The sequence below is a fragment of the Gorilla gorilla genome, chromosome 19 (genome assembly GCF_029281585.2).
Source record: "Gorilla gorilla gorilla isolate KB3781 chromosome 19, NHGRI_mGorGor1-v2.1_pri, whole genome shotgun sequence".
NCBI classification, from domain to species: Eukaryota; Metazoa; Chordata; class Mammalia; order Primates; family Hominidae; genus Gorilla; species Gorilla gorilla.
Window position 1 is genome coordinate 19,027,364 of NC_073243.2, and position 24,666 is coordinate 19,052,029.

Consider the following 24,666-nt stretch of genomic DNA (forward strand, 5'->3'; position numbering starts at 1 on the left):
CCAGCCTCGCCCATGGACAAATAAATTCCCAAAGATAGACGGGGCGGGGCTGGTGGGGCCACCCAGGCCCAGCCCCACTGCCCCTCCTGGCTCTGCGTGGGCCTTGTTGGGCCTCCGGAAACAGGAGTTGTTGGCAGGAAACCACAGGCCACCCGTCACAGGGGCAAAGATAAAGCTCTCAGTCGACTCCTCAAGTTATCCTTCCCCCAAAACCTGGCAAGATGGAGCTCTGGCCAGGGCCTGGGGGAAGCTGGAGTCTCCTCAGATTAGGGGACTCCCCGCAACTCCCCTCCACTGCCAAAATCAGACCTCCATCCCCAGCCCCAGCCCCATCCACCACCCTCCACCCTCCCCCACCAGGGTTGGCTGCTTCGTCCCTGGGGGTCTGCAGCGAGCAGGGCAGAGAGGAAGGAGGCTCTGAGTTCCAGCCTGGCCTGTGCCCGGTCAACCTTGGTGCTGAGCTGGCATCTCTATCCCCCACCTCTCCTCTCCCACCGTCTGTCCTGCCGGGGCCACCATCAGAGGGAGAGAGGCGGCAGGTGCCCAGCCAAGCCCAGCACCACATCCGTCACCAGTGCCATGGGGGCCCAAGACCAGCCGAGAGAGCCTGACCTCGGAGATCCCTGGCTCTGCCACTTCTCAGCTGTGGGGGCTGGGTGTCACCTTGCCTCTCCGAGCCTGCTTCCTCGTCTGTAAATTGGGGTAATAAGGGCTGTTCCTTCTAGGTCGAGGCTCACAGGGGATGGATCTCAGCAACACGGGACAGAGAACTGGAGGCCACCATTGAGTTTGGGGCACAGCACCTCTGCAGTCCCTGCCTTCCCTTCCCACCCCCAGCTCGGGCCCTGAACACAGGGGTTTGGGGTGGGCAGAGGGTCCCACGTTAGCTCCTCAGAGCTGGAGGCCTCCCCAGCCCCACCCCTCGTTTTGAAGATGAGGAAACCAAGCTCAGAGAAGAGAAGTGAGTTGCCCAAGCTCACCCGGGGTGGTACTGGAGGTTCAAGCTGGAAGCAGGGGCCTCCCTGGCGAGCCCCCACGGCCCTGTCGTCCGAGCCGCCCCACCCTTAAGACTGATAAGGAGTCTTCTTCCTGGCGAGCCATGAGCCGGAAGTGCTCTGGGCAGGGAGCCAGGCCCTGGGGCTGGGAATCCCGGCAGCCTGTCTGAATGGGGGTCACCCACAGAGGGCTGCCCATGGCCCCTTCCAGCACCCAGGTCAGTCTCTCCTTGTCAGGTAGATCAGCCTCACCCCTCGCGGAGTTTCTGCTAATCCAGTGGGTGTCACGGGCTTTTCTAAAGAAAATCCAGAGATGCTGGGAGCCAGAACTGTGGTGGCCACGTCTCTCCTTGGCCTGACCTTGACCCTAGACAGTTCCTTTCCCAGCTGCCCCTGTGGCCATTGGAATGGGAGGCACCAGGACACAGCTGCTTGTGATGGGGAGTGGGGTGGGTGCTGAGACTCTGTGGGCCATTCTGGGTCCCTTTTCAGCCACCCTTCTCCCTGATATGCGTTCTAGAGAGTGGGTGGGGTGGGAGGGAATGGAGGGAGGAAGGGAGGGAGGGAGGAAAAAGGAAGGGAAGGGAAGGGAGGGAGAGAGGGAGGAGGAAAGGGAAGGGAAGGGAGGAAGGAGGGAGGAAGGAGGGAGGAAGGAGGGAGGAAGGAGGGAGGAAGGGAGGGAGGGAGGAAAAAGGAAGGGAAGGGAAGGGAAGGGAGGGAGAGAGGGAGGAGGAAAGGGAAGGGAAGGGAGGAAGGAGGGAGGAAGGAGGGAGGAAGGAGGGAGGAAGGAGGGAGGAAGGAGGGAGGAAGGGAGGGAGGAAGGAGGGAGGAAGGAGGGAGGAAGGGAGGGAGGGAGAAGGAAGGGAACGAAGAGAGGGAAGGGAAGAGAGGGAAGGAGAAGGAAGGGAAGAGAGGGAGGGAGGGAAGGGAGGGAGGGGAGGGAGGCAGGAAGGAAGGAAGGGAGGAAGGGAGGGAGGGAAGGAAGGAAGAAGGGAGGAAAGAAGGGAGGGAGGGAGGAGAAAGGAAGGGAAGGGGAGGGAGGGAAGGAAGGAAGAAGGGAGGAGGGTGGGAGGGAGGAAGGAAAAAAGGAAGGAGGGAGGGAAGGAAGGAAAAAAGGAAGGAGGGAGGGAAGGAGGGAGGAAAGAAGGAAGGAGGGAGGGAAAAAAGGGAGGGAGGGAGGAAGGAAGAGGGAGGGAGGGAGGAGAGAGGGAGGGAAGGAAGGAAGGTAGATCAGGAAGTTCTTCTTCTCACACCACCACCACATCTTCCTCCTCCTCCTCCTCCTCCTCCTCCTCCTCCAAGGAGCCACACTTGCTGACAGAGAGATTGACAGATGGACTGACAGACTTGCTTGGACAGATTGATGGACCGACAGAGCACACACACATGTTTCAGTTACAGCCTAGGCCCTGGCCCTGGCCCTGAGAAAGTGGACTGGCCTGGAGCGCCGTCTCATTTGGGGATCTTATCATATCCACAGTGCACCCCAGGGACCTACATTTATTTTCCTGCTGCTGATAACTCCACAAGAGCAAGACAGCCAGCTGTCGGGGTCAATGTCTCTTTCACTGGCTCTAAAATGCATCTTTCTGATCCAAGGGCTATGATTTCTCACCCTTGGGCCCTGCCCCAGCGTCCTCAGGGATAGACACCTGCCTTTGTTCTGGGTGTTTGGGGCTGAGGTGGGCAAGACAGAGGCCAGAGCTCCACCCTCTGGAGTCCGGCAGGGTTTTCCTCACAACAGGCCCATGAGGCAGGTCCTAGAGCCCACATCTGACAGATCAGGAGACTGAGGCTGTGGGGATTGAGTCCCTGGCCCATGGTCACACAGTAAGTAGTTCCCATGTCTGCTGGTGGCTGGGAAGGAGGCTCCCCAAAGTCTGAGGGCTTGGCCCCGGGCCCACTCGAAGCCTCCAGCACTTGAGAGCCGCCAGTCCTGCCTTATAAGCCCAAAGACCGGGTGGCCAACTCGGGTACTGGGCCGGGCCTTGTAGGGAGACAGCCCTGCTGCCAAGCACTCGGCCCCAGGACAGCCTCCCTGGCCTGGCTAAATTTAGCGGCTCTGTGCAGTGTGGAGGCTGGAGGCCGGCTGGAGCCCCCAAGGGAGCAGACAGGGGTTCCAACAGGTCTCCTTAGTCACTCAGGGGCCCGAGGATGCCGCAACCATACCCCAGTCAAACCCTGATGCCATCTGGGCCAGAGATTCCTCTAATGCCACACAGCCCCTTAGACCCTGACTGGAGCAGGGCCCTGGGCCAGCCTGGCAGAGGCTGTCAAGGGGAGGTTGGGGGAGGGCCGACAGCTATGGGGAGGCCTGGGGAGTACAGCGTGGGCCCCCATGTTTGGCGTCTCCCATTGCCTGGACCCAGGCTGCTTCTCAGGCCTCTTCTATCCCCCAACTCTGGGTGTGGCCTGGCTGAAGCCCCCTTCTGTGTGTTTAAAGTGTCCCACCCTCCTGGTCCTCCTCCATCCCTCTGGGCCATTTCCCTTCATCCTCGGCCTCTCTCTGCCCTGGATTAAGAGAACTCCTGGGAGGCCAGGGCTGGTGGCTCGTGTCTGTAATCTCGGCACTTTGGGAGGCTGAGGCAGGAGGATTGCTTGAGCCCAGGAGTTCGAGACCAGCCTGGGCAACATAGTGAAATCCTGTCTCTACAAAATATACAGAAAAAAAAATTAGGCGGGCATGGTGGAGCATGCTTATAGCCCATAGCTGCCTGGGAGGCTGAGGCTGGCAGACCACCTGAGGTCAGGAGTTCAAGACTGGCCTGGCCAACATGGTAAAACCCCATCTCTACTACAAAGACAAAAATTAGCTGGGAGTGGTGGCGGGAGCCTGTAATCCCAGCTATTAGGGAGGCTGAGGCAGGAGAATTACTTGAACCCAGGACAGGGAGATTGTAGTGAGCTGAAATCGAGCCACTGCATTCCAGCATGGGGGATAAAGTGAAACTCAGTCTCAAAAAACAAAACAAAACAAAACAAAACAGAAAAAAAATTAGCTGGGCATGGTGGTGTATGCCCATAGTCCCAGCTACTTCAGAGGCTGAGGTGGGAGGATCTCCTGAGCCTGAAAGGTGGAGGCTGCAGCAAGCCGTGATCATGCTACTGCGCTCCAGCCTGGGTGACACAGCGAGAGCCTGTCTCAAAATAATACATTAATTAAATAAAAATAAAGAGGACTCCTGGGGGCTGGGCTAGGCCCTGCCCCTCAAACACCCAGTGCTGAGCACTCAGGTGGGACACCTCCCCCCGCCCACCACCAGCTCCCAATTCTGCTGACACCTCTACACCAGCATGGTGGCCATATCCACCTCCTCTCTGGCACTCACTTCTTTTTTTCTGTTTCTTTTTCTTTTCTTTTCTTTTTCTTTTTTTTTTTTGAGATGGAGTCTCACTCTGTCACCCAGGCTGCAATGCAGTGGCACAATCTTGGCTCACTGCAACCTCTGCCTCCTGGGTTCAAGGGATTCTCCTGCCTCAGCCTCCCGAGTAGCTGGGATTACAGGCACCCGCCACCACACCTGGCTAATTTTTGTATTTTTAGTAGAGACCAGGTTTCACCATGTTGGCCAAGCTGGTCTCAAACTCCTGACCTCGTGATCCGCCCGCCTCGGCCTCCCAAAGTGCTGGGATTACAGGCGTGAGCCACAATGCCCCGCCTTTTTTTTTTCTTTAAATCCAACTGTCTTGGGGTGTAATTCGCATACAATAAAACGCACCCATTTTAGGCACACGGTTTGATGAGTTTTGACAAATGCACCAGCCCCCTCCAAATCCATCATCCTAGAACACTCCCGCCTCCCGTTTGTGGTCCATCTTTCTTCAGCACCCCCAGGCCCAGGCAATCACTGACCCGCTCTGTCACTGCAGATTTGTGCAGTCTCGTCCAGAGCGTTAGGCAGGTGGAATCAGGCAGGAGGAGCTCCTTCGCGTCTGGCCGCCTCTGCTCAGCCCAGCGGTTTAGGCTTCATTCAGGTGGCAGTTGCGTGCATCGATGGTTGGTTCCTCTTGGTTGCGTGGAGGTACTGCAGCTTGCTTATCCTTCATCTGTTCATGGGTATCTGAGGCCTATGCTGGGTAAAGCCGCTGTGGACACTCGGGGGCCTTTGTGCGCATGTCCAGCTTCCCTTCTCCTCCCTGCTCTGATTTTGTGCCTCCATTTCTCCTAACGCAGCCCCACCGGGGCCCCTCCCACCACTGTGAGGACTGGAGCGTGGGGTCTGGGGAGCACAGAGTCCTGGTCTCTGGAGGGGCAGAGTCCCCAGGAGGGTTTTGGTAGTTGCCAGTTAGAAGCGTGCCAGGGCTTGCCCCGGAATTCCCTCCTGGGTGACCAGCTGTGAGGTAAGGAGACCTCTGTTTACCTTGGCCGCCCCATCCTGGCCTGTCGGCTCCGTGCTGTGGGCTGGACAGAGCTGGACTCAGGCCGGCCTGGGCGGGGGTGGAGGCAGTGTGGCTGGGAAGCCTGGAGCCGACCGCCTTGTCCGCAGGACCACCAGCCCATCTGAGCCTCACACCCTGCCTGGCCACCATGATGCCAGCTAGATGCTCAGATAGTCAGAGGGCCTTGGGGAAGGCATGGCCCGCCCATTCTGGGCCTCGGGCTCCTCATCCGTAAATGGAGCCCTAGCCCTTGCCTGGCCCGTCTCCCAGGGCTGGCTGAAGACACCGGGAGATGAAGTGCATGAGAAGGTCCTGTGGTATGAGAGGTCTTACCGGTGGACCATATGGAGGGAGGCGCCTTCTGCCTACCCCGCTCCTGCTGTGAGCTCGGCGCCAACGCCAGGCCCCCTGCTAAGGAACCTGGGAGCTCCTGGGTTGGGGGTGGGGGTGCTGCCTCCACCGTCAAGCTGGCATCACGGATGTGTGATCCAAGTACCTGCACCAGGCCCCGTGCTCAAAAACGCTCTGTGCTGGGGCCGTTTTCCCTCATTCCCGGCCTCTCTCTGCCCTGGATTAAGAACTCCTGGGGGCTGGCCCTGCCCCCAAACACTGAGCACTCCTCCCCAGTCCTGAGGGTTCTGACACCACCACACCCACATGCCAGCCATGTGCCCACCCACCTCTTCTGTGGCTACCTCTTTTTTTCCCTTTTAAGTCAAACTGTACTGCAGTGTAATTCACAAACAATAAAATGCACCCATTTTAAGCACACGGTTTGGTGAATTTTAATGTTCTTTTTTTTTTCTTTTTTTTGAGACAGAGTCTCTCTCTGTCACCCAGTCTGGAGTGCAATGATGTGATCTCGGCTCACTGCAACCTCCGCCTCCTGGGTTCAAGCGATTCTCCTGCCTCAGCCTTCTGAGTAGCTGGGACTACAGGTGCGTGCCACCACGCCTGGCTAATTTGTGTATTTTTAGTAGAGGCAGGGTTTTGCCATGTTGGCCAGGCTGGTCTCGAACTCCTGACCTCAAGTCATTCACCTGCCTCGGCCTCCCAAAGTGCTGGGATTACAGGCATGAGCCACCGTGTCCAGCCATCATATTGAATGTTCTTCTGTCTTTGTAATTCTTGTCATTTTTGGTCAAAGGGTTCCAGGTTTTCATTTTGCAATGGGCCCTGCAAATTATGTAGACAATCCTGCCTCTGGCCCTGTGGGCAGGGCCTGCGTCTCCTTCCCAGGATAGCTGAGTGAAGGATTAGATACTAAGCCTTCATGATGGGTTTTGGTGAAATGAGGGCCATGGCGACTCCCTTCCCTGAGCCCCGGCTTCCAGGAAGGTAGGGCCACCTGGGCGAGTCGGCTCACCCCAGGCAGCCTCGCAGAGGTCCCTGGGTATTGTGAGCTGAGGGAAGCCCTGGGGAGGTGGCAGGTGTGAGGTGCATTTGAGCTGGGCTTGGAAGGGCCAGAGGTGGATGGGATCCTGGGATTTGAGGAGGAGAGGGAGATAGAGCAGGAGAGCTGTAGGACCTACAGAAGAGCTGGGGTTGAGGCTTAGGCTCCTCTGTGGGATGCAAGGGGCCCCTGAGACTCAGGCTCCAGGCCCAGCCCTGCCCCAGGCCCAATCATGGAACTCTCCCAGGCTGTTTCCTCGGGGGGTGACATGCAGATCATAAAATGCATAAAAGGGGCTGGGCGAGGTGGCTTACACCTGTCATCCCGGCACCTTGGAAGGCCGAGCAAGGAAGGCGGATCACCTGAGGTCAGGAGTTTGAGACCAGCCTGGCCAACGTGGTGAAACCCCATCTCTACTAAAAATACAAAAATTATCTGGCTGTGGTGGCGCACGCCCTCCCAGCTACCCTTCAAGCTGAGGCAGCTACTAGGGAGGTGGAGGTTGCAGTGAACCTATATCGCACCACTGCACTCCAGCCTGGGCAGCAGAGCGAGACTCTGTCTCAGATAAATACATAAATAAATAAACAAATAAAATAAAACAAAATAAAATGCACAAAAGGCCTTGAACTCGTGCACAAATTGTCAACACCGTCCCCGTGAGGAGCGAGCATCCCAAGCTGGGAGGCTCTGCGGGCGGTGCACCTGCCACTCGAGTGTGGCTCTCCAGAGCCTTGTCTTGGGGGCCAAGGGAGCAATCCTGGTGATGTGTGAACCCCAGACCTTTGCTCAGCGTTTCCTGGACTGGGTGTGGGCAGGTGGTATGGGCAGGTGGTAGGGCCCCAGGCAGACGCCCCATAGGTGGAGACGGCGGGACCACTCCCCAGGAAAACAGACGCTGAGGATCCTCCATTCCCCCAGTCACACAACTTTTATTTCCCTACCAAACAGCATGTCAGCAGGTGGGTACAGGGCCCGCTCCTGCTAAGACCTCCCCACCTCCCCCCAGGAAAGAAGCAGAGAATCTCTGCAGGCACCAGACTCCCCGCCTCCCCCACTGCGTTTCTCTCACTGGCCGCCCAGAACCTGTGAGAGGGAGGAGGGGGGAGGCGTGGGGGAGGGGGCTACAGAACATGGAGCCCATTGGTCTGCCAGGCAGGCTGAGGGGCTTTGCATGTGGGGCACTAGGAAAGGGATGTGAGTCTTGATTTACATATAAAATCATCAGTCTGCACACGCTCTAGGAGGGGCCAAGACATAGGGACAGTCCTTGGTGCAGGTTTCTGCTACCCCTCGCTAGTTTTTGCCAAAGTAGCAAAAGCTGAGTTAAGAGAAAAATTCTGTCCATCAGAGGCCATCTTCCTCTCATCTGACATGACGTGTCCCTCCAGCAGGGAGGGAGAGCGGGTGCCCTTGGGGAATCAGCCATCCTTAGTGACATCCTTTTGGCTCATGGGTGTCGTGGGGAGGGGGCAAGGAGTGAGGCCAAGAGTCCAGGAAGCCCACCAGGCTCAGAGGCCCCCAGCTGTGCAGACAGCACGGCGGCACACACTGGGCTGGGTAGAAGGGCGCCACGGTCAGGAACCTGAGGATGTCGGTGGTCTCAGGTACCAGGGACGCGGGTGGCAAGTTGGACCTCTGCGTGGCAGACCAGGCGGCAGTGTGACTCTGAACGTCTCCTGAGCTCAGGACGGGGAACCCTGAGTCCAGGAGGCGAGCGGGGCTGAGGCAGTCCAGCCAGGCTTTCCCGACTTGTCTCCCGGGAAAGGACATCCTCGCTCCGCCCTCCTCCCGGCTCCTTGTGTCCGTCTCTCTGACCCTTCACCCCCTGGGCCCTGCACATAGCTCTGCCCTCCTCCTGGCTCCTTGTGTCCGTCTCTCTGACCCTTCACCCCCCCGGGCCCTGCACATATAAACAGAAGCAGCCTCAAGCTCTCGGGAGCCGACTTTGTGGAAGCAGAGTGGAGTGGAGGGGGCTGCCCGCCCTCGCTGTACACAGCTGGGCCCAGATGGCCCCTTCTGATCCCCCAGGGCTGCCCCAGTCCCAGACCAGGCACGAAGGGAGAGGTCAGAGCCGGTAAGAAGGACCCTCAGGAGTCCTCCGTCAGTGCAGAGGCACCAGTCACCAAGTGAACGTCCAGCTTCCGAGCAAGGGGGAGCAAGCTCCAGCTGGACTTGTGATTTGGGGGTGGGGGGGCCCCGGATCTCTGGGTGTGCTGCCAGCTCTGGCTTCTTGGCTGCCCCCTCCCAGCCTGCAGCTCCTGGGCCAGAGCTGCAGAGCGGGGAACTTCCCAGGAAAGTCCAGGAGACAGGAATTACAGACCTCCCAGGCCAGAAGGAAGTGGGGACAGAGACCCCAGGACGGGGCCCGGGGATGGCCATTCTGACCTCGGGCCTGTCATTTATCCGGCGGGACCCGGTGGGCAAGTGGGCAAGTGTGGTGGCAGGGGTGGGAGGCAGAGGCGAACACATGGGCACCATCAGTCTGAGGTACACACCGGAGACTCCACTCTGTTCCCAGCGCTCACTTCTGGCTCTTTTCTTCTGGAAGAAAAACCCAAGAGCGTGTTAAGATGTATGTGTAAGGGCACACATCCAGACAGCTTCCTTCCAGCCCCTTCCATCCTCCACTTCTCCCAGGACAGCGCCAGGCTCCCAAGGCCTCCCTTACTCCAGACCTCAGTCTACCCCAGCCCCACCGGACCCCCCAAGCTGCATCCAGGATCCATCCCCACAACGTCCCCCACGCCTCCTTCACTCCACTGTTCCGTCAGCACCCCCAAACCCTCCAGTACATACTCTCCTGGTTTTCATTTTGGGGAATCACCACCCATTATCATAAGGTTCAGACACCAGGCTCATCCCTGCTTCTCTTGCCCATCACACACACCCAGGCCTGATTTCACCCAAATTGCGAGAGCTCATCTCTCCCACTGCCTTCCCCTACCAGGCCTCAAGGCCTCAAGGCCTGCCGCCCTGCCCCCAGCCCCAGTCTTACCGTCCCATCATCCTTCTGCCCCTAGCATCAAGCAAAAGCCGAAATCCAGTCCCAACACCCCATTTCATGGTTCCTCACTGTCCTCAGAGTAAAGTCTAAGCCCGCCTGTAACCTCCCAGATCTGTCCCCCCTCACAACCACCACAGCCCAGCCCCCACGCCTCCCCTGACAACTGCTCAGCCACACCTGGGCAGGGCCAGGAGGTGGGGTGAGAGGACTGCCCCCAGCCCCCAGGGCTGACCCAGGATCCAGAATTCTCCCCAGGACACATCCCTCGTAAATGACATAAATCATGGGGAAGCCACAAGCATCAGGCTTCAGAAAAACTTCCCTAAAAGGCCACCCGGCTGGCTTGGGAGCGCAAAGGGTCCCTCTCTCACCCCCGCCCCGTCTGGCTTTAGGAGGCCCCAGGGACTGCAGTAGCACTGGGCAGGGCTGTCTGGGCTTCCAGCAAGCACATTCCTCGGGGTGCCTCCACCCCACCCCTCAGATGGAGCCACAGGTACCCAGCCTGTGTCTGTCCTCCAGCAGCCAGGCACCACCTTTCCAAGCCAAACTTCACAGGGACCACCGTCAACATCTCAAGGAGGTGGAGGTGGAGGTGCTTTCTGGGGCCAGCTCCCCAGATCTGTTCAATGCCACTCACCCACCTCCTGGTGTTAGTCTCACCCCCTCTTTTTGAGGGAGAGTGGGGGAACAGAGTTTTGCTCTGTCACCCAGGCTGGAGTGCAGTAGCTCAATCTCAGCTCACTGCAACCTCCACCTCCCAGGTTCAAGTGATTCTCCTGCCTCAGCCTCCCGAGTAGCCGGGATTACAGGCACCTGCCACCATGCCCAGCTAATTTTTGTATCTTTAGTAGAGACGGGGGTTTCACCATGTTGGCCAGGCTGGTCTCGAACTCCTGACTCAGGTGATCTGCCCACCTCGGCCTCCCAAAGTGCTGGGATGACAGGTGTGAGCCACTGTGCTGGGTCTGTTAGTCTCACCCCCTCTTGCCTGTCCTCCATGGTTGACACAGTCCGCACCGTGCTTACACTCCTCCCGTGCTTCCCCACTGCCCTGAGGACAATGTCCAGGGTCTCTACCTTGGCACTCAAGGCCCTTGCCCCTGCCGGGCCTCACCCCTCTGCCCTGCACGCTGAGTGTCAACATCTGTGCTCACCCAGCCCTGTTCCACCAGGTTCAATCCTGTTCTTTCCAACCACTGCTTTAACCTCAAAGCCTGGAGAAACTCCCCCTCACTCCTGGCCCAGCAGGAATCTCTCCCTCCCAGCCCTCCTAGCCTGTCCTCTCCCGCTAGGACCCTCCCGCTCTTTAGGCCTGGGGAATCCTCCACCATCCAGCAGCCAATGCTGAAAGGCATCTGAGACACAGGCTTTTCCGTGCTGGCTGAGACATTTTAGCCATGGGCATAATTTTCTCACTTTTAAGTTTTCTCAAGAAAATCTGCTGAGCTCCTAGGCAGTTGTGGCCATTTGGGAACTCTCCCGAGGAAGACAAGCCACCTGAGCTGTCATGTCCCCAGAGGCCGGGCTCTGCAGGTGAGTGTGGTCAAGGACGGCCCAGAGGCCCGGCTCTGCAGGTGAGTGAGTGTGGTCAAGGGCGGCCCAGAGGCCCGGCTCTGCAGGTGAGTGAGTGTGGTCAAGGGCGGCCCAGAGGCCCGGCTCTGCAGGTGAGTGAGTGTGGTCAAGGACGGCCCAGAGGCCCGGCTCTGCAGGTGAGTGAGTGTGGTCAAGGACGGCCCAGAGGCCTGGCTCTGCAGGTGAGTGAGTGTGGTCAAGGACGGCCCAGAGGCCCGGCTCTGCAGGTGAGTGATTGTGGTCAAGGGCGGCTGGAGGATTTCCTGGCGGACCGTCCCAGTGCTCCGGCCAGTGCAGGGATGCCTTGGGCCCCCATGGATGGGAGTTTCCAGTGTCTCCCCAGGGCTGTCACAGAGCATTGGCCAGAAAGAACCAGACAGGGGCAGAATAGCCTTGCTCAGCTCCCCCCACCCCCACCCATCGGCCCCAGCAGGCTTGCCTTGGCTGAGTGCCCACCTGCACCCTCGAGTGAGCCCCTACATGTGTCTGGCCACTCCCTGGACAGGCCAGCTCCCTTGCTCAGCCTCTAGGGAATGACAGACGCATGATCTATTTATAGTCCCTCCACCCACTCCCCTGGGGCACATTCCTGCCAGAGGTGGCCCCCAACGACCCAGCTGCCCCAATGCAGGCCTCAGCCACTGCCCAGCCCAACCTAGGCCCCTGCACAGCAGTCCAGCCATACGGCCACTGCCTCTGCGCAAATTCCCAGGAACCGGAGCTCACCCCTGCTTCCTCCCTCTCTGAGCAGCTCTGACAGCGAGACGATGCTGTGTCCCTGGCCCTTGGAAGTTCAGAATCACCCACTCTCAGAGCCCACCTGGCAGAGGCAGGTGGATGGACCCCATGTCCCAGCCCACTTCTCTCCAGCCCAACACCTGCCATCCTGTCCTCTCCACTCTGGGGTTAAGGCAGACCCAGAGCTGTGAGCTCAGAAACAACCCTCCCCTTGACCCACCCACAAGGTGACACCAAAGAGGCCAACCCGGTGTGGTCTGGGGTCCAAGAGGTGGTCAGCGGCTGCCTACTCCAGGCCTGCGAGACTGTCCTGAGAATGCCTGGATAAAGACAGGCTGGGTGCAGAGGGGTCAGAGGCCGAGGCCCAGAAGAGCACACAGTGCCCTGGCCATGTAGGGGGTGGCAGGTGAAGACAGTGAGGCAGTGTGGCCCAAGAGGTGCTCCCGTTGCTGGCCCAGTGAGCCCAGGTCCCCTGCAGTGCAAGACCCTGCAGACACCTTGGGACCCAGCCACCAGAGCCCCTTCACACCCTCCACTTGGTGATCCGGGAACGCCTCCCCCATGTGCAGACAGAGAGGCTCTGCGCTCCACACCCACAGTGTCCACTGCAGCCCAGGAGCAGAGGTGGGCGGGGAGGCAGGCTGGAGGCGGGACGGGGCCTCCCACTCACCGTGAATGTGGTTCCGGGACAGATACTTGAGGGCCTCATCCAGCAGGATGACAGGCAGAGATATCTGGAGCACCACCACCCACTGGCGCCCGCTCAGTGGGGTCACCTGGAAAATGAGCTGGCGGGGAGGGGAAGGGAGGTTTGGTTAAAGGAAGGACTGGCTGTCCCGTGCCCCAACCGTATGCTGGCCTTATCCACCTGGGCTCTGATGGACTCTTCATGAGCACTCCTAAGAACCCCCTGGATGCACCCCTGATCTTTGTCCACTCAGCTGCACCCCCCAATCTTTGTCTGTTCAGCTGCACCCCCCAATCTTTGTCCGCTCAGCTTCCTCTGCCTCAAGGGCCCGCCTCTGCCCTTGCCCACTGGGTCAACTCCCATCCATCCTGTTGGGAGGCGGGAGGATTCTGCCCTGGGAAAGCTCGTCCTTCCTCCCACCCCAGCCTGGGCACAGTCCCCTCAGCAAGGGGTTTCTCCCTCTTCCGTCCCCCAGGTCTGGGAGCTCCTGAAGGTGGGGCCACAGCTGGAGGTGGTGGCTAGCCAGACCTCTCACCTCCCTCTCCTCCAGGTAGTTTCCATTGCAGGGGGGCCAGAGAGGCCCAGCGACCAGCCCAGGGCCTGTGATGTCCAGGGACCAGGGCAGTGGGGCAGGCGGGGTGACTCACAGGCAGGGGCGGCACGAGCAGGATGAGGAAGTGCAGGGCCATGGACATGGCCACAGCCGCCAGCAGCCAGGGGTTCATCCAGGGCGGCATCCGCAGCAGCGACTGGTTCTCCGAGACGCTGCCAGGGCACAGGGTGCTCCCCTTAGGCCGGGGTGCAGGGAGGCCCTGCCAGGCACCCACCCCCATGGGAGGAGCCTCATCACTTCTCTAGCGGTGCATCGCTGTTGCCCGCTCGGCCTGCCAGGGCCTGTCCCGGGCTGGGACCCCTTTCTCTGCCCCTCAGACCTAATCTTGGCCTATTTCTTTGGACCCCAGTTTCAGCCTTCTTTGTCTCCTAGGCCCCAATTCTGGTCCCCATGGACTCTCAGAATCCTCTCTGGGCCCCTTTGACCCTTAGGCCCCAATCCTGATCCCCAAATCTTTGGATCCCAATCTTGGACCCCCCCGACCCCCAGACCCTAATCCTGAACCCTGCTTGGCCCCAGACCTTTGTTCTGGACCCCTCTAACTCCCAGACCTCAGTCCTGGACTCCCCTGACCCCTGGAACCCAATCCTGGACCCTTGACCCTCTGATCCCAATCCTGAACCCCCCAAACATCAGACCCCAACCTGAACCCCTCGACCCCAGACCCCAATCCTGGACCTCTCTTGACCCCTAGACCCTAGTCTGGGATGCTCTTGACCTCTGGACCCCAATCCTGGACCCCCTTGAACCTCTGATCCCAATCCTGAACCCCCCAAACATCAGACCCCAATCTTGGACCCTCTTGACCCGCAGACCCCAATCCTGGACCCCTGACCCTCAGACACTGATACTGGAACCCCCAGCCCTCAGCCCCCACTCCTCAGCCACAGCTCCAGGCCCTGCGCCCAGCCCACCTGGACCCCTGACCCTCAGACACTGATACTGGAACCCCCAGCCCTCAGCCCCCACTCCTCGGCCCCAGCTCCAGGCCCTGTGCCTAGCCCACCTGTTGAGGGCATTGCACATTTCAATGGTCACGAGCACGGACAAGGCCATGGTGGTGGGGAAGCGTGACTCGAACACCTCACAGTCGATGCCGGCAAAGAGCGGGTTGTCTTCGGAGCACTTCAGGAAGTTCCTCTGGAGGCAGCGTGGCAGGTCAGAGAGAGCGGCAGGTCAGGCGAGGGGCTGGTGGGTGGGAGGAGGGAAGCCTCATCCTGCCCTTGGCCCACGCCTGAGCACAACCAGCACACAAAACACTGCCGTGGGGTGGGCTGGGGATCCCGGGAGGGGTGTGGGGTCGGGGCGGCGGTGGAGGGAGCTGCACCGTGCCAGGGAGAAGCAAGGGCACAGCGTGGGAAAGGCAGACTGTTCTGGAGCAGGAGTGCAGTGGCTCAGAAGAACAGCTGGCATTAGCCCGGGGAGGCTAGTGGGAGCCTAGAGATCGCTGAATAGGGAAATGCATGTGAAAATCAACCAACAAAACCATGCGGGAGTGGAATTCACCTTTGCGGTATAGAAGATGAAGGCTACGCAGGCCCTGTTCACTGTTATTAAGATTCCATTTACAGCTGGGCGTGGTGGCTCACGCCTGTCATCCCAGGGAGGTGGAGGCGGGTGGATCACCTGAGGTCAGGAGTTTGGGACCAGCCTGGCTAACATGGTGAAACCCCGTCTCTACTAAAAATACAAAAATTAGCCTGCGTGGTGGTGCGTGCCTGTAATCCCAGCTACTCGGGAGGCTGAGGCAGGACAATCACTTGAACCCGGGGGTCGGAGGTTGTAGTGAGCAGAGATCGCGTCACTGCACTCCAGCCTGGGTGACAGCGCAAGACTCTGTCTCAAAAAAAAAAAATTCCATTTACACCTCATACCTCACTCCATTTCTGCCACTGAAACTGAACTCTATCAGATCTGATGTGTGCTTCTGACAGAGACTAATGAATTGCCAAGGTGCAGCCTTAACAGGTAGCTTCTCTGTAATTAACATGAACCAGTCAGGGCCGATAACCCCTGTAGCCTCAGGGGAGTTTTCTTTCTGCTCAAAAACCTTGTTCACAGAATCGTGCTAAGAGGCTGAACGGAGGGTATTGGGGGAACTTGTCTTGTTCTCTTCCATATTATGGGGATGAGGGTGAATGTTTCCAACTGTTAACCAGCTTAGTTCACCAAAAATATAGATCCTGCTCTTGGGAGTCTAATCTGAACATGGAGATCTTTTTTTTTTTTTTTTTTTTTTTTGAGACAGAGTCTCGCTCTGTCACCTGGGCTGGAGTGCAGTGGTGCGATCTCGGCTCACTGCAAGCTCCGCCTCCCGGGTTCACGCCATTCTCCTGCCTCAGCCTCCCGAGTAGCTGGGACTACAGGCACCTGCCACCACGCCCAGCTAATTTTTTGTATTTTTAGTGGAGATGGGGTTTCACTGTGTTAGCCAGGATGGTCTAGAACTCCTGACCTCGTGATCCGCCCGCCTCGGCCTCCCAAAGTGCTGGGATTACAGGCGTGAGCCACCGCGCCCGGCCATGGAGATCTTTTAAATTAGAAATTGGGGCCATGTGCTGTGAACATAATCCTCAAAGAAAAACGTGTAGAATGCCCGGCTGTCTGATCCACTGTCTGTCGCATAAATACATCTGTTTTCCCACACTGCACAAATGCAGATAAGGCCACTCTGAGTATCGTTTCTCCTCTCTCGTGAGGGAAGGGAAATAAGCCTGGCTAGATATTTTAACAAAGAGATAGAGAATCCGATAATCTCTTAAATCGATAGTGGACATTTTCTCCAAAACTCAAGCTCCAGCATTTGAGGCAAGTGGACATGTCTTGTTTTCTTTTTATTTTGTTTTGTTTTGTTTTGTTTTTGTTTTCGAGACTGAGTCTCACTCTGTCACCAGGCTGGAGTGCAGTGGCGTGATCTCAGCTCACTGCAACCTCCATCTCCCAAGTTCGAGTGATTCTTCTGCCTCAGCCTCCTGAGTAGCTGGGACTACAGGCACCCGCCACCACACCTGGCTAATTTTTGTATTTGTAGTAGAGACGGGGTTTCATCATATTGGCCAGGCTGGTCTCGATCTCCTGACCTCAAGTGATCCACCTGCCTCGGCCTCCCAAAGTGCTGGGCTTACAGGCGTGAGCCATTGTGCCTGGCCTTGTTTTGTTTTTGAGACAAGGTCTCACTCCCATCACCCAGGCTGGAGTGCAGTGGCACCATCTCAGCTCACTGTAGCCTTGACTTCCTGGGCTCAGGTGATTGTCCCACCGCAGCCTCCCAAGTAGCTGAGACTCCAGGCCTGAGCCGTCACTGTTGGCTAAGTTTTGTCTTTTTTGTAGAGACAGGGTTTCGCCATGTTGCCCAGGCTGCTCTCAAATTCCTGGGCTCAAGTGATCCGCCCACCTTGGCATCCCAGAGTGCTGGGATTATAGGCGTAAGCAGCCACACGTTTTTATTTGGTGCTGATCACAGAGAAGGGAAAACCTTCAGAACTTTGAACCTGACTCGACCCACCCAGTGACCAAGAGGACCAAATCCTCCTGCCAATTGTGCCACTGTTGTCGGGCCTCACCCTGCCAGATCTTAATGGCCTATCCATACATGTACACACAAACATAGGGACACACACCTCCCACTCGGGCATGTGAATGCTTAAGACGCTTATGCGTCTACACAGAGAAGAAAATACCAACAAGATCATGTCAGGATGTTTCGGCCGGGCACGGTGGCTCACGCCTGTATTCCCAGCACTTTGGGAGGCCGAGGCGGGCAGATCACCTGAGGTCAGGAGTTCGAGACCAGCCTGGCCAACATGGTGAAACCCCGTCTCTACAAAAATACAAAAATTAGCCAGGCATGATGGTGGGTGCCTGTAATCCCAGCTACTCGGGAGGCTGAGGCAGGAGAATCGCTTGAACCCGGGAGGCGGAGGTTGCAGTGAGCTGAGATCGCGCCACTGCACTCCAGCCTGGGTGACAGAGCGAGACTCTGTCTCAAATAAATAAATAAATAAATAAATATGTTTCAATGGGTCTGTTGCTCTTGCTGTAAATGCCCTGCCCAGTGCAGACCTTCTGGGTTTCACCAGCAAGCACCTGCCACACACACACAGTATTCCCCAGGTCACAGGTCTCGGTGTGGCCTCCAGAATTATTCATTAGAAGGTGCGCTGGGGTCCGCGCGCGGTGACTCACACCTGTGATCCCAGCACTTTGGGAGGCCCAGGCGGGCGGGTCACGAAGTCAGGAGATCGAGACCATCCTGGCCAACATGGTGAAACCCCATCTCTATTAAAATACAAAAAATTAGCCGGGCATGGTGGTGGGCGCCTGTAGTCCCAGCTAATGGGGAGGCTGAGGCAGGGGAATCACTTGAACCCGGGAGGTGGAGGTTGCAGTGAACCGAGATCGCACCACTGCACTCCAGCCTGGGCGACAGAGCGAGACTCCATCTCAAAAAAAAAAAAAAAAAAAGACAGTGCGTCGGGCTGGAGCTTCTGCCTCACAGGCACATGGCGAAGCCCTGGAGGAGCCCATTTCTACTGGTGAGGCCACTGCTGTGCCCACTCCTTCCCTTTGCCTGCCTGCCTATGTCCTATTCCCTGTGTCCTGCAAGACCCCCTTTGGTTTGGTTTGCTTTTCTTTTCTTTTTTTTTTGAGACTGCATCTTGCTCTGTCTCCCAGGCTCGAGTGCAGTGGTGCGATCTCGGCTCACTGCAACCTCCGCCTCTCGGGTTCAAGCGATTCTCCTGCCTCAGCCTCCCGAGTAGCTGGGATTACAGGCATCCGCCACCACACCTGGGTAATTTTTGTATTTTTAGTAGAGACAGGGTTTCACCATGTTGGTCAGGCTGGTCTTGAACTCCTGACCTTAAGTGATCCGCCCACCTTGGCTTCCCAAAGTGCTGGGATTACAGGCGTGAGCCACCGCGGCAGGATGTGTTCTTTTTTTTTCTAGAGACAGGGTCTTACTCTGTCACCGAGGCTGAAGTGCAGTGGTGTGATCACGGCTCAGTTCAGCTGTGACCTCCTGGACTCAACTGATCCTCCCACCTCAGCCTCCCGAGAAGTTACAGGCACACATCACCGTGCCTGGTTCATTTTTATTTTTATTTTTATTTGGTAGAGATGGGGTCTCACTGTATTGCCCAGGCTGGTCTCAAACTCCTGGGCTCAAGTGATCCGCCTACCTTGGCCTCCCAAAGTACTAGGATTACAGGCGTCAGCCATCATGCCCAGCCTCCCCTTGATTCTTTTTTTTTTTTTTTTTTTTCTTGAGATGGAGTCTTGCTCTGTCACCCAGGCTGGAGTGCAGTGGTATGATCTTGGCACACTGCAACCGCTGCCTCCCAGGTTCATGTGATTCAACTGCCTCAGCCTCCTGAGTAGCTGGGATTACAGGCGTGCACCACCACGCCCAGCTAATGTTTGTATTTTTAATAGAGACGGGGTTTCACCACGTTGGACGGCTGGTCTCGAACTCCTGACCTCAGGTGGTTCACCCACCTCGGCCTCCCAAAGTGCTGGGATTACAGGCATGAGCCACCGTGCCCAGCCCTCCCCTCCATTCTTGATCTCCTCAGTTTGACCCTCGGCCTAAAGTCCCACCATTTAGGGGCTCATTCCTCTGAGGCCTCAACATTTTAGGGGTCCCCTGACAAAGGCCCTGACAAAGGTAAGATACATCTGGCAGTGAGGCCCCTTGGTCCCCGCTAACTGACTGGGATGGGGAGGCGCCTTTTGGCTTGGGGGGCCGTGCTGGTGTCTCTGGGTTTCCCGTGGGCTCTGAGCTCGGCTCCCCAGGTGGGGATGTTTATTCGTGTATAGCGAGTGGGGAAGGACACTGCAGGCCACCCATGCGGCTCTGGACCCATCTCCCCTGGAACTCCAACAACTCGAGCTGTAAGTTCAACAGGCTCCCTGGCCAGCCCTCTCTCACCAGCTGGTAGAAGTTGATGTGAGGTCCCTCGGCGTCATACACAAACCACCAGGTGGCGGCAGCCACTGTGGCCAGGCCTACGTACACTGCGGGGAAGGGAGGAGACTGGCTGTAGAGAATGGCGGTGGTTTTCTGGCATCTGTTTCCCCTGCCTAATAATTCCCTGAATTCCCAGCAGGGAGCCACCCTTTTCCTCTCTAAGCCCTGTGGTTTGCAGGCACCTCCCCTTGATGCCAGTGGTGGGCCCTGGCTGGTCAATCAGCATCTGCCGTACCCTTGGCCCCAGTGCTTGGAGATGAGCAGGTGAACCCTCTGTGAGCCAATGAGAACAGGCCTGTTGAGACTTTTTTTTTTTGAGACGGAGTCTCACTCTGTCGCCCAGGCTGGAGTGCAATGGTGCCATCTCGGCTCACAGCAACCTCTGCCTCCTGGGTTCAAGCGATTCTCCTGCCTCAGCCTCCCGAGTAGCTGGGATTACAGGCACCTGCCATCATGCCCAGCTAATTTTTGTATTTTTAGTAGAGATGGGGTTTCACCACGTTGGCCAGGCTGGTCTCAAACTCCTGACCTCAGGTGATCTGCCTGCCTTGGCCTCCCAAAGTGCTGGGGTTACAGGTGTGAGCCACATGTTGGCCAGGCTGGTCTCAAACTCCAGACCTCAAGTGATCTGCCCACCTTGGCCTCCCACAATGCTGGGGTTACAAGTGTGAGCCACCATGCCCAGCCCAGGCCTGAGATTCTTATCATACTACTGGGAGAGCAGCATGATAAAAGACTCTCTCTTCTGCTGAATTTGGGGTTGTAATGGAGTGAGCAGAGGGCTGGGGCTGCAGCAGCCATTCTGCCACCATGAGGGACGTGGGCCTGAGAATGAAGCTGAGGCAGTGCCAAAATATGCCAGTGATACTGAGACCCAGATCCCGCCATGCCTGGTCTTTTCCATTACATGAGCTCATACAGTTTCTACTGGCACAAGCCAGGCTGAGTCACATTGTCTGCAGCTTGCAAGCCTGATACAAGGCTCTTAGGAAGCTTAGGAATTCCACGGAGGGCTCAGGCCCCACTCACCTCCGATAGCCAGGTATCGGAAGAAGAGCCAGCCACTGATGAGGGCTTCTCGGGGGCTCCGGGGCAGCTTCTCCATGATGTCCAGGTCTGGCGGGTTGAAGCCCAGAGCCGTGGCAGGTAGGCCGTCTGTCACCAGGTTCACCCAGAGCAGCTGCACAGGGATCAGGGCTTCGGGCAGGCCCAGAATTGCCGTGAGGAAGATGCTGGAACAGAGTCATGAGCTCTAGCCCCGGTAGGCCTAGCCCCCGGCAGATGGAGGCTCCAGCTCTTGCTCAGACCCAAGGCTGGGAGCTCACCCACCCACTGTCTCCACGGCAGCCCCTCCTCCCTCTGCTAGCTGTGATGTGAAGGGTGTGTGTACACAGCTCTGCCTCGGGCCTGGCCAGTCCTGCCTTCCCCAGTCCCAGCTCTGGATCCTGGACATACCTGCTCTTTAGGCCTAGCAGAGGCCAAGTACACACACACACACACACACACACACACACGCACACGAAGAGGGCATGCCCAAGAATCAGACATGTGCAAAAACCTAGCACACGCCACACCATCCCGCAAACACAAGCAAACACCTACATATCTGCCCTGAGGTGCAGAGATGCAGAATCCACCCATGTCCAGCAACACACACGCTCACCATTCCCCACAGGCATCCTCACATGTGAATACGAGTGTGTGCACAGTCACACGCCGGCACAAATCCTTCTGCTTGTACTCACGCTCAAAATGCACCAGAGCACACATGCAAAATATACACATTACACACACCTCTCACTCAGGCACTCAGGCCATGTGCACACAAATACACATTCGCACACAGACACACACACGACTGCCTAAAGGTGGGGCTTTTCTCTCATCTTGCTAATCTGCAAGTGGGAAGTTCATGGCTGGAGGGCTGACAGGCGACTTTTCAGGCACCTCCGTGGGTGCTGGGGTGACCATGATCCATAGGTCACCAGGGCCTCTGGAGAATGACAAGAGGTCCTCTCCCCTGTCCACTCCAAGGTGGGACCCTGGAAAGCCCCAGCCAGGGCAGGGCACAGGCCCCTCCATCCCTGCAGCCCATCCGAGGAACAGGCGTTTTCCCCGTCTCAGGGGCACAGAGCGGATTGAGAGGGCTGAGAGGAGGGAGGGCCCGGCCTCACCAGACGACCTCGCCAACATTGGAGGAGATGAGGTAGCGGATGAATTGCTTCATGTTGCTGTAGATGGCCCGGCCCTCCTCCACCGCAGCCACGATGGAGGCAAAGTTGTCATCTGACAGCACCATCTCTGCCGCCGACTTGGCCACGGCCGTGCCTGAGCCCATGGCTATGCCGATCTCTGCTTTCTTCAGGGCTGGTGCGTCGTTCACTCCATCGCCAGTCTGTGGGCCAGGTCAGGTAGGGCTGTGCCTGAGAAACTTCCCTTCCACCTCCCCATCTCTTCTCAACTCAGCCCATCCCCAATCTTAGGGGATGTTCCAAAGGAAGCAGACAGTTAGATAGAACAAATGGTGGGTTCAAGAATGAACTAGAAATTGGGCAGAGGATGAGGCTGAGGAGAAGGCAAGGGATGCAGACAAGGACAAAGTTGGGGAGAATATCAAGCATGAGGTTAGGGAAGATGATGAGGTGGGGATGGGGATGACGGTGAGTCAGCAATGAGGGTAGGGATGAAATTGAGGTTGGATGTGGGGTAGAAGATGAAACTGAGGTTAGGGAGAAAGCTGAGGTCAAGTCAGGAATGAAGTCAAGGGGATGGCCCGGGTAAAGAGCCAGGTAGGTGTTGTAGTCAAGTTGAAGATCAAGGCAAAGGCAGAGGCCAAGTCAAGGTCCACATGAGGAGTGAAGTCAAGTGACATGAAGTCTGGAGTTGCAATCAAGGTCAAATTGAAGGCCAGGCCAGGAGCGGTGGCTCACGCCTGTAATCCCAGCACTTTGGGAGGCCGAGGCAGGTGGATGACCTGAGGTCAGGAGTTCAAGACCAGCCTGGGCAACATGATGACACCCCATCTCTACTAAAAATACAAAAATTAGCTGGGTGCAGTGGCGCATGCCTATGATCCCAGCTACATGGGAGGCTGAGGCAGGGGAGTCGCTTGAGCCCGGGAGGCGGAGGTTGCAGTGAGCCGAGACTGCACCGCTGCACTCCAGCCTGGGCAACAGAGTGAGACTCCATCTAAAAAAATTGAAGGCCAGATCAAAGTTGAGGTCAACATAAAGCATTACATTGGGGGTGGGGCAGTGTCAAGGTCAACGTTGAGAATAAGGTCTTGGTCCAGGTCAAGACTGGAATTCTTTTTTTTTGGCGGGGGACAGAGTCTCACTCTATTGCCCAGGCTGGAGTGCAATGGCACAATCTCGGCTCACTGCAACCTCCTCCTCCCAGGTTCAAGCAATTCTCGTGCCTCAGCCTCCCGAGTAGCTGAGATTATAGGCATGCACCGGCTAATTTTTGTATTTTTAGTGGAGACAGGGTTTCACCATGTTGGCTAGGCTGGTCTCGAACTCCTGACCTCAGGTGATCTGCCCGCCTCGACCTCCCAAAGTGCTGGGATTACAGGCATGAGCCACCGTGCCCGGCCAAGACTGGAATTCATATCAGGGTTAAGCTCAACGTAAATAGTTATGTCGGGCTGGGTGTGGTGGCCCACACTTGTAATCCTAGCACTTTAGAAGGCCAAGGCAGGAGGATTGCTTGAGTCCAGGAGTTCAAGACTAGCCTGGGCAACATAGGGAGACCTCATCTCTACAAAAAATTAAAAAATTAGCCAGGCATGGTGGTGCATGCCTGTAGTCCCAGCTCCTCAGGAGGCTGAGGTGGGAGGATCTCTTGAGCCCGAGAGGATGAGGCTTCAGTGAGCCATGACTGTGCCACTGCATTCCAGCCTGGGCAACAGAGTGAGACCTCATCACACAAACAAAAAAAGAATTAGATTAAGATGAGGGTCAACATCAAGGTCAGGGACAAAGTCAGCACAGAGGTCAAAGATAAGATCAAGAACCAGGTTGCACTGGTAGTCAAGGTTGGTGTGCAGATCAAGGCTGGGCCATGGGTCAGGGTTAAGGTCAAGGTAAAGGACTGGGTTAGGCTGGAGGTCAAGATTAAAAACAGAGACCAGGTCAGGGGAGAGGCTGAGGTCAGAAGAACAGGTCAGCAATTAAGAACAAAAACTAGGCCCAAACTAAATGTCCATCCAAAGAGGAATGGTTCAATAAACTGAAATATTCACACAGTGGCATGCTACTCAACAATAAAAAAGCAATAGGCCGGGCACAGTGGCTCATGCTTGTAATCCCAGCACTTTGGGAGGCTGAGGCGGGCGGATCACAAGGTCAAGAGATCGAGACCATCCTGGCCAACATGGTGAAACCCCGTCTCTACTAAAAATAAAAAAATTAGCTGGGCATGGTGGTGCGCGCCTGTGGTCCCAGCTACTCAGAAGGCTGAGGCAGGAGAATCGCTTGAACCTGGGAGGCGGAGGTTGCAGTGAGCCGAGATCGTGCCACTGCACTCCAGCCCTGGGTGACAGAGCGAGACTCTGTCTTAAAAAAAAAAAAAAAAAAAAAAGCAATAATCTGATACGACAAGGCAGATAGATCTCAAAAAAGCCCCAAACCAAAACAGTCCATACTGTATGATTCCATTCATTTGAAAATCTAGGGCAGATAAAACTCATATACGGTGGAAAAAAAACGAAAACAGTGATCGCCTGTTTTGCGACAAAGGACAGAGATGGGGAAGGCGTGTGAGGGAACTTCATGGGTTGATGGTAATGTGTCATATCTTTTTTTTTTGTTTTTTTTGGAGAGATGGGGTCTCAAACTCCTGGGCTCAAGCAATCCTCCTGTCTTGGCCTCCCAAGGTGCTGGAATTACAAGCGTGAGCCACCATGCCTGGCATTTTCCTATCTTGATAAGGCTGTGAGTTACACAGGTGTGTGCATGTTCCTAAACTCATCAGATAGTACGCTAAAGATCTGTGTGCTTCATCGAAGGCAAATTTTGCCTCAAAAAGGAAAAACAGAACCACAAACAACATTGCTCTCTGGTTAACATGTATTCTAAAGTAGGTGAGGGGGAAGTATGCCGATGTCTGCAACTGACTTTGAAATACACCTAAGAAAAGATGGGCTAGGGATGGGCAAAGAATGGCTGCATGGACAGGTATGTGATAAAGCAAATACAATAAAATGTTAGTTGTAGAATCCAGATGATAGATATGTAGGTGTTCAGAATAAAATTAGTATTGTTATTATTATTATTTTGAGACGAAGTCTCACTCTGTCACCCAGGCTGGAG

The 24,666-nt window shown here is 56.6% G+C and overlaps 1 protein-coding gene across 5 annotated transcripts in view; it reads right to left on the bottom strand.

Moving 5' to 3' along the window:
• Positions 1-7,680: 7,680 nt before the first annotated feature.
• The window catches only part of ATP2A3 (ATPase sarcoplasmic/endoplasmic reticulum Ca2+ transporting 3), a 40,707-nt gene continuing 23,721 nt past the window's right edge, over positions 7,681-24,666 (bottom strand). Inside the window, exons 15-22 of one of the 5 annotated variants that reach the window (XM_031003448.3) lie at positions 21,529-21,749; positions 20,384-20,586; positions 19,316-19,401; positions 14,393-14,526; positions 13,421-13,538; positions 12,756-12,873; positions 12,333-12,420; positions 7,687-9,312 (exon numbers count right to left, since the gene is read on the bottom strand). In XM_031003448.3, the coding sequence (XP_030859308.1) occupies positions 9,249-9,312; positions 12,333-12,420; positions 12,756-12,873; positions 13,421-13,538; positions 14,393-14,526; positions 19,316-19,401; positions 20,384-20,586; positions 21,529-21,749 (1,032 nt within the window). In that variant the 3' untranslated portion in view covers positions 7,687-9,248. Of the gene's footprint in view, positions 9,313-11,881; positions 12,132-12,319; positions 12,421-12,755; positions 12,874-13,420; positions 13,539-14,392; positions 14,527-19,315; positions 19,402-20,383; positions 20,587-21,528; positions 21,750-24,666 lie in introns of those variants that run through there. The other 4 variants (XM_063700516.1, XM_063700515.1, XM_055367172.2 and 1 more) reach the window with 4 other exon arrangements.